The sequence below is a fragment of the Tachysurus vachellii genome, chromosome 23 (assembly GCF_030014155.1).
Source record: "Tachysurus vachellii isolate PV-2020 chromosome 23, HZAU_Pvac_v1, whole genome shotgun sequence".
NCBI lineage: Eukaryota > Metazoa > Chordata > Actinopteri > Siluriformes > Bagridae > Tachysurus > Tachysurus vachellii.
The window spans coordinates 2385838-2398337 of NC_083482.1; the positions used below are offsets into that span (position 1 = coordinate 2385838).

A 12500-nucleotide genomic window follows, 5' to 3' on the forward strand; every position below is an offset into this window, starting at 1 on the left:
GTGCATGTGTGTGTGTGTGTGTGCATGTGCTCTTTTGGCTCAGAGTGTGTTAGGAATCGTAGCAACAGCATTAGAGAGATAAAGATCGCAGCAGAGGTATTTCATGCAGCACTGCGAGGTAGTGAGCGATAAACCTGAGGGGAGAACACTTACACATCCATAAATCCCCAAATCCTGGAAGAGCTCTGAGAAAAGTGTTTCACCATTTATCTCCTTTCAGGTCAGCAAAGCGCCTCTCTGGGCTGACGAGCATGCTAACATATAGTCGCTAACCTGGAGTTCTGAAGCCAAAGACAATATCATACAGACTCTCTCTTTCTTTTTCACACACACACATACACACACACACACACACACACACTCACAAACACAATGTCTAAAAACATTCCCTGTGAGTTTGAGCGACTGAAACATAAGCAAAAGCTGAATCCTTCATAACGAAATGCTCCAATGCTAATGTAACCCCGATAAAGGAATCCTCTGCTGTTACTGCTGTGGTATAAACTGTGCTGTATTTGTTTGTATACTTATAAAGATGTAGTACATTTGTGTATATAGTGTAACACGTTGAGGCATGTGTATTGCTAGTTCTTATAGTCACCATCGTCGCTCTCTGGGTCTAAACTAGCACACAGCCGTACGATGAGAAAAGCTGTCATGTCGATTTTTAAAGATCGGCAGCTGATATGTGAAATATCTCAAACTTTTAGTGCTGAGTCAAGCAGCATGAACTTTAGAGTAAATATCTTTGCTAGTTGGTTTAACTAGCAACAACCTCCAGCAGTGAGAAGTTAGCATGGAGGTATTTGTCATTAACCATAAACTAAATATCTTTTTTTTTTCCTTTCAGTTTCTTCACTAAGCACTGAATTACACAAAGCACTGCGTCTGTCAGTCTCAATAAACACGGTCAATATCGACTGTTGAACGCACAAACGAGAGAATTAATACACATGAGCAAATAAATGCGTTATATCAGTAACACGGCGTAATGTCTCCCCCGTGTGGTGGTGACTATGAAGTGCACACAATCCTGTAGCAGTGATGTTAAAATAAATATATGAACTAAATTATAAAATAAATAAATATAAAATGTTCTATACTGATCAGATTATAATGTAGAATGTAATGAAAGAAAATAAAATAAAATTATTCCCAGACTCTGCATCCACCACAAACTGACCAGGAAAATACCATCACAGTCTCAAAGTACAAAAGAAAAAGGTATGTTTATCTCCTGCACACAAACACCATAATCCTACAAAGTTAAAACGATTAGTAAAGTGATCATATAAAACGAATTGGTTTAAGTTATCCTAAGATGCTAATGTTTCAGTGTATTTATTATTAAATCTAGCAAAGCTGACTTTTTCCATTTTTCCATCTCCTTGGATTGTCCTTATGTGTGATCACTGTCTAATTATTTATTACATTTGAATGAGAATTGCACTTGAGATTCAGACACCGTGCTGCTTTTATCATCATGGAGAACTGCAAATAGAAATCAAGGTTGCCAGATCGCGGTGTTTAAAATAAATATCATTTCCCCAAAATAATTGGCTAAACTGTAGTGTTTATGCGTAGGTGTAGTTTCTCGACTTGACCACTAGGTGCCAGCATTTCACAGCTAATCTGTAACCCAGCGGTTTCTTTTTAAAATATCTCTGTAGGCGGAGCTTTTAATTGTCATCTGCCTGCTTCCTGGTATAACTGTCACTGTTTCCTCCAGATCTCTGTTACTTCTTTCCTTCGTTATTGTTTTATATTTCAGACGTCCGAGCTACAGAGCAGCATTGTGCGTGTTTTGGGCTTTATTATGGCTTCGTTATCTGAAAGTCAGCCACGAGGTGAGAGAGAGACTGAAACACTGCAAGCTGCTTTATATTTCACCGAATAATGATCGGTTTGTGTCGTGTTTTTGTTCCTGGTCTGAGTTTTTATTAATCTGAGTGTCCTGATGACCGATCAGTGACTTTTGCAGTTCTGCAGAAATTTGACTCAATTCTGTCCTAAATACAACTTTATAATAAATAATATGATGTTCACTAATCGGTAAGTAACAAGTAATAAAAATCACAAGCGATTATTTGAATCGTTATTGAAGTTTTTGGGTTTTTTTAAATTATTGTCTTTAGAATTAATTATTGAACAGATGTTGTTGTATAGCACGTGTGTGTGCGCGCGCATGAAGATGGGTTTCATTCCAGTAACAGTTTAAGTTTCCATCCTCTCTCTCTCTGTCTCTCTCTCTCTCTCTCTCTCTCTCTCTCTCTCTCTCTCTCTCTCTCTCTCTCTCTCTCTCTCTGTCTCTCTTTCTCTCTCTCTGTCTCTGTCTCTGTCTCTGTCTCTCTCTCTCTGTCTCTGTCTCTGTCTCTCTGTCTCTCTCTCTCTCTCTCTGTCTCTGTCTCTCTCTCTCTCTCTGTCTCTGTCTCTCTCTCTGTCTCTGTCTCTCTCTCTCTCTGTCTCTGTCTCTGTCTCTCTCTCTCTCTCTCTCTCTCTGTCTCTGTCTCTGTCTCTCTCTCTCTCTCTCTCTCTCTGTCTCTCTCTCTCTCTCTCTCTGTCTCTGTCTCTCTCTCTCTCTGTCTCTGTCTCTCTCTCTCTCTCTCTCTCTCTGTCTCTCTCTCTCTCTCTCTCTCTCTCTGTCTCTCTCTCTCTCTCTCTCTCTCTCTCTCTCTCTCTCTCTCTCTCTCTCTCTCTCTCTCTCTCTCGCTGTCTGTCTCTCTCTCTCTGTGTCAGTCTGTCTGTCTGTCTCCCTCTCTGTGTGTCTATCTCTTTCTCTCTCTGTCTGTTTCTCTCTCTCTCTGGGTGTGTCTCTCTTTTTTCACACAATATAATTAAGATGAGAGGGGCACGGTGGCTTAGTGGTTAGCACGTTCGCCCTCACACCTCCAGGGTTGGGGGTTCGATTCCCACCTCCGCCTTGTGTGTGTGGAGTTTGCATGTTCTCCCCGTGCCTCGGGGGTTTCCTCCGGGTACTCCGGTTTCCTCCCCCGGTCCAAAGACATGCATGGTAGGTTGACTGGCATCTCTGGAAAATTGTCCGTAGTGTGTGAGTGAATGAGAGTGTGTGTGTGTGTGCCCTGCGATGGGCTGGCACTCCGTCCAGGGTGTATCCTGCCTTGATGCCCAATGATGCCTGAGATAGGCACAGGCTCCCCGTGACCCGAGGTAGTTCGGATAAGCGGTAGAAGATGAATGAGTGAATGAATAATTAAGATATATTGTGTGATGATGATGATGATGAGTCAGATTATTTAGTATAATAACAGTGAAGCACTTATTGTTTTGTTCCTTAAAGTAAAACAGTTCAGTTACATTTTTAAATCCAATCTAAAACAATCCAAACTCAGATCCTGACTAAACTGAAACACAGCTCACTAACCAGTTCCTCCACTAACCACAACTCCTTTATCTTAGTTTCTCATCACAGGTTACACTTCTTCCTCACAGGTCTTCCTCACCGTTTTCCCTTCAGTTTTCCCTCTCAGTCCTTCATCACACTTACTCCTCGTAGGTCTTCCTCACAGGACCTCCTCACCGTTTTTCCCTCTCACTTTCTCCTCACAGGTCTTCCCTACTCAGTTTTCCCTCTCAGTTCTTCCTCACACTCCCAGCTTTTGTTTTGCTGCCTGAAAACCAGGACACATGTTTGTATTATATAAATGATTGTGAGGTTTGAATAAATCCAGCTACTTATTGTATTTATTCAACAGAAGCAAAGCTAGTTAACAAAAAATCTGAATTAAGTCTTTTTGCTTTATTTTCTTTTACTGAGAAACGCTATGTGACTTGTTCTCCCTGGATTAATTTTATCTGCAGCGTGACTTGTTTTTAACAGCTTAGCACTCACTCTCTCTCCCTCTCTCTCTTTTTCTCACACACACACACACAGTACTGCACTGGTGTGCTAATTAGATATTCTTGCTTTAGATATTAGCAGCATCCAAAATTTAATCTTTTGTTCATTTTTTACTTGTTCTTCATTAATGACGCAACTCCAGAGCACAAAATATGTAAAAGCAACCCAGATATTACAGGACTAATATTTAACTGAGCCTCAACATCACTGACAAAGGACAATTATGGAAAACAACATGACTGAAGAAACATCTGGCAAAAAAAACACATACTCAAACTGAGCATATGTCTAAATAAAGATTTAATTAAGTCTAAGTATCACGACTATAACAGGAAACTGTACACTCATCATGTTTCTGTCCATTTTTTTTTTATTTTTCTTGGCATTTTACCTCAGCCATCCTGCTATCGGCTAATCTGTTGCTTGCGAAATGTAGCATGGAATTTTGATTAGCCAGAGTTAACAGGATTAGGATTAGCATTAGAGCATTTTAGAAAGTTTTTTTTTAAACTATAATTCATTCATCTTATTTTCCTTTATTTATAATTACTTATCTACTTGTTTCATTTGTGTTAGCAATAAAATCCCCTTCAGGTGTTTTGTTAGACTCAGCGTTGTCCTGACATCAAAACACTGGCAGTGTGTATATGTGTGTATATATATATGTGGTTGTGATGCTATATTTTTGTACCCTGTTTCCGTTTTGTGTGTGTGTGTGTGTGTGTGTGTGTTTGTCTGTTGCTATGTGGATCTGGTTGACTGCTTTGAAAGTATGCAGTGGTTAAAGATTAGCATTAGCGCAGCAGATTTATGCTAATGTGTGCATTGCAATAAGTATTTGGCATTTTTTGCTTTCAGAACTTACATACATACAAAAGACTGAAAGTTTAACAGAATTTCTTTCCATCATGACTTGTTTTAGTTCTCTTTTATTTTTCTTTTATTATTGTTGTTTAATTTTAACTCCTGAATTATTGCATTATTTTACAGGATCCTCAGTTGTCTTAGCAACTTGAATACAGTCAGGTTTATGTAGTATTTAATGTCTTGTTTTATTGACCGTTAATTCAGCTACATTTAATTAAGTGTTTCTAAAAAGAAATAGTATCATCTGTTCATATAATAAGAAAAATTAAAAACTTTAAAATATTAAAGTAAACATTTAAACATCTTTTATTTGGGTTATTGTGAGTGTACCCAAGAATTGAACATTTGAGTTTGCTACGTATGATGTCATTTTTGTTGCGTGTAAGAAGAAACTGTTGAGTAAAATGTACGAGTAAACCATCGTGACTAAACGATAGTAATCTCGGTGTTTTGATATCAATCACAGTGGATTGCTCTGTGTGTAATGGATATCTAACGATATTATTTTTTAAATAATTATTATTCTTAATGTTACTTTCCACAGTTTAAGACAGAAATTAATGAAAGTATGAAGGCTACATGTACGATTTTGGGTGGAGCTATAATCGAGATTAACTTAATTCAGATTTACCAACAATTTAATTGCTTTTTGACAGACACAAGCAGTTGTTAATTTGATTCTGTTTTGGATATTGTGCAATTGTGCCCAATACTTACTGCCCCATTTGCATCCATAGAGTTATTATTGCACCTAGTGGTCAACAATCTGAACTGCAGCAAGCATTTATAGATGCCCATTGAGGCAGGAGTCACACCGTCCCTTACTCAGGGAGATGCAGCAGACAGGACAGTTAATGACAAGGTTGCCAGTTCATGTCAAATTGAGCACAAATCTACAGATCTAGCTTAAATAGCAAACGTTAAGAATGAAAGCGAATAAAGTGCGAGTGCAGACTGAAATAAAGTCTGTGATGGACAGAAACATTTCCGTTGTAAGACATATTGCAAAGATTGGGAAGGGATTATGGAGTGGATAAAGTCCAGGGAAACTCATGCAGATTATTGAATGTGCAAAGGTTGTATGTATTTTTTTTATTTATTTATTTATTTATTTATTTTGCTGCAGTAGATGTCCAAAAATTTGAGTGGTGTTATAATTAAACGCACCAATGGTCCTGTGACTCCTGAGCATAATTAAAGTCAGTATTTCTTATGTGTGTTGTGCTGATATTTGTATATTCAGTATAAATGCTGCTAGTTTAAAGATGTTTTATAATTGATGAAGTTGATCAGCTTGATTAAGGCTGAACCACGCACCCGTTTCTCTCGTCCTGTAGAGTCGAGGCGTAGTCTGCGGTCGGTGCCGAGCAGACTTTACCCACACGATGACGACACAGCGAGTACCAGCTCTACAGGGTCTGTGGGACAAATCACTTACAGAGAGAGTACTGTGAGGTAAGTGTGTGTGTGTGTGTGTGTGAGTCTCGATAAGTGTGTAATTGTAGGTGCTATATGTACATCACACCACTCTGTACATTTCTTTATTGTCCAGGGTCTTCAAGAGGAAAACAGGACCCCGTAAAGGGGGCGGGGCTTCTCCCAAAACCAACCCCAACCCCAACCCTGGCAGCAGCAGCAGCAATGTGAGCAAATCCCACAGTCCGAGCTCGAACGAGTTCATCACAGGTCAGTCCTGATTATATCACATGACCTGTCTTTTTTTCTCTCTCTCTCTCTTTTCTAATTAATTCTCTTGAGGTTTTTATTTTACATCCTTGTTCATAACCTCGTCAGATGTCACTGGTTTCTAGTTTCGAGTCTCGATTATGAGTATAAATATTATTATTTTGTCTGTTTGTGTGACACCAGTGAGGAAGAGTTCTCCTTTTCGGGCTCCTAGCAGCACCACGAGCCCTTTGAACACTTTAGCCCCAAGCACCTCGTCTCAAAGGGAACCATCGGGTTTCTCCTCGGGATATTCTTCATCAGAGGAAGGATACGGCCGGAGCAGCGGCTCGCACGGCACGACCACCAGTGAGTGTGTTGGGGGAAGTAAAAGAAACCGAGTATAATAGAAAGTAACAAAAGTAATTAATTATTCAAAACCAAACCAGCATATAGACAGACATGAGAACCCCAATACTACATACCGTATATACGATTTATATACGGTATGTAGGTCTGAAAAAATGGGGTGTGTGTGTTCGTGAGTGCATGCGTGTGTGTGTGTGTGTGTGTGTGTATTCGGTTATTATCTCAACTTAACCACAGCAGCTTCCTGTTTCCTTTCTGTCTGGTTGTTCACTTCCGTTTGCTCTCTCATGTTGGTCTCAGGGTTGAGGACGATGATGATGATGATGATGATATAAAGACATGACACAAGGTCTGACGCAGTGAACCATTTCAGAAAATTTAGTACCTTTAGTCAATCCTAGATGTACAGTTAGGGTTAACTGTCTTTCTTTTTGTAAATATATTCTTCTTTAGTAAGTTTTATTGTCTTACTAAAACTGGCAGTGAAACACAAACCAAACCCGTCTCATGAGTGTTCAGCTTTATTCAGTGTTCCTCTGTGTGTTTTTCTCAGGCTCTGCTCACACTCCATCAGATGGAAAGACGGTAGGCCGAGGCGCACTGACCGCCCCAGGTTTGAGATTCACACACACACACTCCGCCTAACGCCATCAAATGTATTAATTGCACCTGTCACTCTTTGATAAACCTGTAATGTAGATTATTATTTGTTTGTTTGTTTGTTCAGCTCGTGCCTTTGCAGTGGTGTATTTCTGGCTAGGTGTGGCGTGGTACAATATAACATCTGGAATGTCTCTGCTAAATGTTTCTCTGCTAAGCAGGTATGGTGTGTGTGTGTGTGTGTCAGCCTGCCCAGCTGTCTGTCTTTGTGTCTGTCACTGTGTGTGTGTCTATGAGGGTGTGTCTGTCTATCTGTGTTTATGTCTGTGTGTGTGTATGTGAGTGTGAGTCTCTGTGTGTGTGTGAGTCTCTGTCTGTGTGTGTCTGTCTGTAAGTGTTTGTTTGTCTGTCTATTTCGGTGTGTGTGTGTCAGCCTGTCTGTCCGTCTGTCTGTCCGTCCATCCGTGTGTGTGCCTGCTCCGCATTACCACACTTTTTATCCATCTGTCCTCAGGCGCACTGCAGGTTTGAGGAAGAATCTTTTCCTCCTCCTCCTCCTCCTCCTCCTCCTACTCATTCTGCTGCTTTTCGGTGAGTGTGATTGTGCTTGTGTAGATACATGTGTGTGTTTGGCTGGTGCACTGGCGTTGATATCGGGTGTGTGTCGTTACAGGCGTGTGGTATGTTACTCGTTCAGCTCGAGCTCCCCTGGTTCAGCCGCGCCACACAACACACACACACCTTCAAGCTCGTGTAAGTGAGGTCACCTGCTCAGTGCATCTAGATAAATTGGCTTATATCACAGTGCTGCTGAATTCTGATCTCTCTTTTCTCTCTCTCTCTCTCTCTCTCTCACTCTCTTTCTCACTCTCTCTCTCTCTCTCCGTCTCTCTCTCTCTCTCTCTCTCTCTCTCTCTCTCTCTCTCTCTCAGGATGATGTCCCTGCAACTTTTGCAGCTCTAAAAGAAGAACTCTATGCAAATCTACAAGAACGAGAGACCAGATGGTTGGAGGACAGAAGCAGGGCTTTAGATGATGTGCTGGTGAGAAAGTGAATGTAGTTTTAAATCTTTGTGAGGATTTGAATATGTAGCGTTAATATTACACAAGTCCTGAAACCTCACTGTGAGATGTCACAACTTTCTCTTTACCTTTTAAGAAAGAGATCAAGTTACTGAAATATGATGGAGACAATCAGAAGCGCACATATGAAGTAAGAAACACACACACACAGCCATACACACATGCACATACTTGCATATATACATACTGCTAATGTACATATGTGTACTTACACACACATACACATACACACACACACACTGACACACACATACACAGTCCCATGCATACACACACACAAACTGTTTTCTTAGCACTTGCTTTCTTTTGTACTTATTTATAGCAGTTACGCAATATCATATGTAATGCAATTCTCTGGATTTTTTTTTTTGTGTGTGTGTGTGTGTGTGTAGAAGTTGCAAATGGATGTGCAAGACCTGAGAATTCGATTGAGAAAGTGAGTGTTCATTTCATCCTTCCTACTTTATCAGTGTTTCTGCTCAACCACATTTTATCGTTGTTATTATTATTTTGTACTTTGTGATTCTCTCCTTGGGGTCACGGTGACTTAGTTGTTAGCACGTTCACATCACACCTCCAGGGTTGGGGGTTCGATTCCCGCCTCCACCTTGTGTGTGTGGAGTTTGCATGTTCTCCCCGTGCCTCGGGGGTTTCCTCCGGGTACTCCGGTTTCCTCCCCCGGTCCAAAGACATGCATGGTAGGTTGATTGGCATCTCTGGAAAATTGTCCGTAGTGTGTGATTGCGTGAGTGTGTGTGTGTGTGCCCTGTGATGGGTTGGCACTCCGTCCAGTGTGTATCCTGCCTTGATGCCCGATGACACCTGAGATAGGCACAGGCTCCCCGTGACCCGAGGTAGTTCGGATAAGCGGTAGAAGATGGATGAATGAATGAATGATTCTCTCCTTCTAGCATTGACTCAGAACATCGCGGCCTGAGTAAAGAGGAAACCCAGGGGATGCAGGATCAGATATCCGATCTGAGACTGGACATGTCCAAACTTCAGTCAGCCTCTGAAAACCTGAGTCGCAGAATAGACGGCCAGGAATCCGAGAACAGGAAGGTACGAGCGTTCACACCTTTCTGACTGTAGTCCTGCTGCACTGGGACCTGTGATGCACCATGGACGACTCTAAAAAAAACAAACAATCCTTTCCCTCTGTTCTCTAGTTAAAGAGCGAGCTTTCTGATTGGCTGCTGCAGCAGATGTCTGTTCCAGTTCACACTGAGCGTGATGTAGTGATGCATCCTGAGCTGCAGAGGGCACTGGAGGACTTGGAAAAGAAAATACTGGACCGAGTGGGACAGGAGAATGAGGACAAGGAGAGGAGAGATGTGTGGAGGACAGTCGGAGAGACGCTGAAGGAGGAAGGAGTTGGAGCAGTCACTGTATCGGTGTGTGTTTGGAGGGGGGGGGGGGGTTGAGAGAAAACAGTGAAAATGAGACGAGAGATTCGAAATTCAGCTTTTGTTCTCTGGTGTTTATATATTTTATATATATATATAACTGACTGACAGGTGTTAATCGTTACACAGGTGTGTGTGTGTCGGAATTTATGTTAAAACTAAATGACTCTTACTTCCAGGTTGCCCAGAAGCTCCTGTTTACACAACTGCATTTACCTATAAACAGTTATAGAAGAGTAATGATTTATAATCACACGCTCCGGTTCCCTTTTGAGGCCGGTTTCGCTTAACGTTTCTTCCTCACGTCGTCTCCGGGAGTTTCTCCTCCTCCTCCTCCCCACCGTTGCCTCTGGCTTGCTCATCAGGGATCAATAAGAACTATGAATTGCAGAAAGTTGCGTTAAATAAAAACGAATTAGAACAAAAATCAGTCAGGAGGCATTACACAAACTTTGAGGGCTTAGTCAATACGACAACGTAGATATCTTGGAAAAGAAAGAAACCAACTGGTGTAGTGAGCAGCAGACACCAAACTGGATGCCGGAGTAAGAACTTCTTCGTGCAGCAAGACAACGATCCAGAAGTCTTGCAATAGAACATTATTTACTTTCACTTTTTCCCTCGAGACTGAACTGTTTCTGTAGTTTTTCTATTCTGGTCTGAAAATTGTGTGGTTTTATTTATTTTAACACACGTAGATATAAATACCAGGAAAAGCTGGAACAATGACCTAAAGAGATCATGGAAACTCAAACAGATGAAGTTGCTTTGCTCTTCCAATAGTATTGGAGGGTCTGTGCATATACACAGTTATATCCACATGTACGCATTTACATGTAAAAGAGCTTTCACATCCAGTTTCCCACAGTAACTATAGAGTGTGTGTGTGTGTGTGTGTGTGTGTGTGTGTGTGTATTTTCCCAGGCCCTCTCTGAGCTTTTTTTATTACCCACATTATCCTCTGTAGAACATACACACTGCACTGTTTACACTGCTGCTCCGTGACATGATAAATGTTGTCCTAATTTATGATGTCACAGGATGTCGAGCGCATCGTGCACAGGGCGCTGAGCCTCCACAGGGCCGACGGGATCGGCGTACCCGACTACGCGCTGGAGTCTTCAGGTAGCCTGTTAATCCTTCTATTGGGGTTATGTGTTAAACATGACCCGTTGTTTATACGGCGACGACAAAAGATGTTCTGTTTCCTTCGTTACTTTTGAAAACCGTGACTTTTGTTTAGACTTAGCTAAAGAACCAACTGTAGTGTTACTGAGTTGTACACGCAGCAGTGACTAAGTAACATTCGATTTTTTTTAGCTGCTGGACTCCTTGCTGATATGCAATCAAACGAAATGTATGCTCTTGTATGAAGTGAACACAGCTGGATACTCTGAATACTCCTCTTCACATCCATGTGACTCAAACTGAGGTGTGATCTCTCAGATCAAAACAAAACAAACCAACTAGCGAACGTGAATCCGACTAGCATGACGCCGGGGTTCACAAGGTCACAGCTGAAAATCCAGCACGACAGCTCGCTTTTATTTAGAAATGATATCGCTTTTGTTTCAGACCTCATGCGGGACAGCAGAGTTTAACAACTACACACACACACACACACACACACACAAACACACACAAGTGAGTCTTCAAGTGTGTGTGGCTAAAAATATCAACCAGTCTAAAAACCCAGACTAAACATGCGATTAGGGGAAAAACAAGATGATAAACATTCAATAAAAATGATGTTTTGTTTGTTTGTTTTGGCTGCTTTTACCACAGACTTTCACTTTGATGTGTGTGTGTGTGTGTGTGTGTGTAGGTGCCAGTGTGATAAACACTCGCTGCTCAGAGACGTATCACACCAGATCAGCATGTATTAGCCTCTTTGGATTTCCTCTGTGGTATCCTTCTGAAAGCCCTCGTACAGTTATACAGGTAACACACACACAGACACACACACACACACACACACACACACACACACACACACACACACACACAAATACCGGCAGTTTACATGCAAATATGTTCAGAATGCATTTTTTTTAAGTAAATAAATAAACTCCACCGTGTGTGTGTGTGTGTGTGTGTGTGACCATAGCCTGAGCTGTACCCCGGTAAGTGCTGGCCATTTCGCGGTTCTGAAGGTTTCCTGGTTATCGCTCTGTCTCATGCCGTACAAATCACTCACGTCTCACTGGAGCACCTGCCCCGAGTTCTCTCCCCCACCGGAAACATCGACAGCGCACCTAAAGACTTTGCTGTTTACGTGAGTCCAAACAAACACGTCAAGCTGCATCAGCGTCACCTTATACTAATAAAGCACACATAAATATAGACCTGCGCAGTCTGTCCTGATCAACTGTGTCTCATTCTATGGTGTTTTTTTTTTTCCCCTCTGTCTTCACAAAGTGTTAATTTTCTTGCTTGTTTTTTTAAGGGAATGATCAACAATGAGAACGAGGAAGGGAAACTTCTCGGAACGTTCACGTACGACCAGGACGGAGAACCAATCCAGACCTTCCAAGTACAGGTGAGAAAGCCATGTCAGCGTCTCACCGTTGAACAACATCCTTTTAAATAAACAGATGAAAAACTGATCGCAGCCAATGAGTTGGCACTGAATACACACACACACTGTAAAT

General features: G+C 41.5%; 1 protein-coding gene across 1 annotated transcript in view; it reads left to right on the plus strand.

Annotated features, from left to right (window-relative positions):
- Positions 1-1703: 1703 nt before the first annotated feature.
- Positions 1704-12500, plus strand: part of sun2 (Sad1 and UNC84 domain containing 2) — a 12123-nt gene continuing 1326 nt past the window's right edge. The window contains exons 1-17 of the mRNA XM_060859505.1: positions 1704-1847; positions 6064-6181; positions 6279-6412; positions 6596-6760; positions 7314-7373; positions 7488-7581; positions 7875-7951; positions 8034-8113; positions 8293-8403; positions 8520-8573; positions 8836-8879; positions 9355-9505; positions 9613-9837; positions 10890-10974; positions 11675-11790; positions 11957-12124; positions 12296-12388. Of these exons, the coding sequence (XP_060715488.1) occupies positions 1817-1847; positions 6064-6181; positions 6279-6412; positions 6596-6760; positions 7314-7373; positions 7488-7581; positions 7875-7951; positions 8034-8113; positions 8293-8403; positions 8520-8573; positions 8836-8879; positions 9355-9505; positions 9613-9837; positions 10890-10974; positions 11675-11790; positions 11957-12124; positions 12296-12388 (1806 nt within the window). The 5' untranslated portion in view covers positions 1704-1816. The remainder of the gene's footprint in view (positions 1848-6063; positions 6182-6278; positions 6413-6595; positions 6761-7313; positions 7374-7487; positions 7582-7874; positions 7952-8033; positions 8114-8292; positions 8404-8519; positions 8574-8835; positions 8880-9354; positions 9506-9612; positions 9838-10889; positions 10975-11674; positions 11791-11956; positions 12125-12295; positions 12389-12500) is intronic.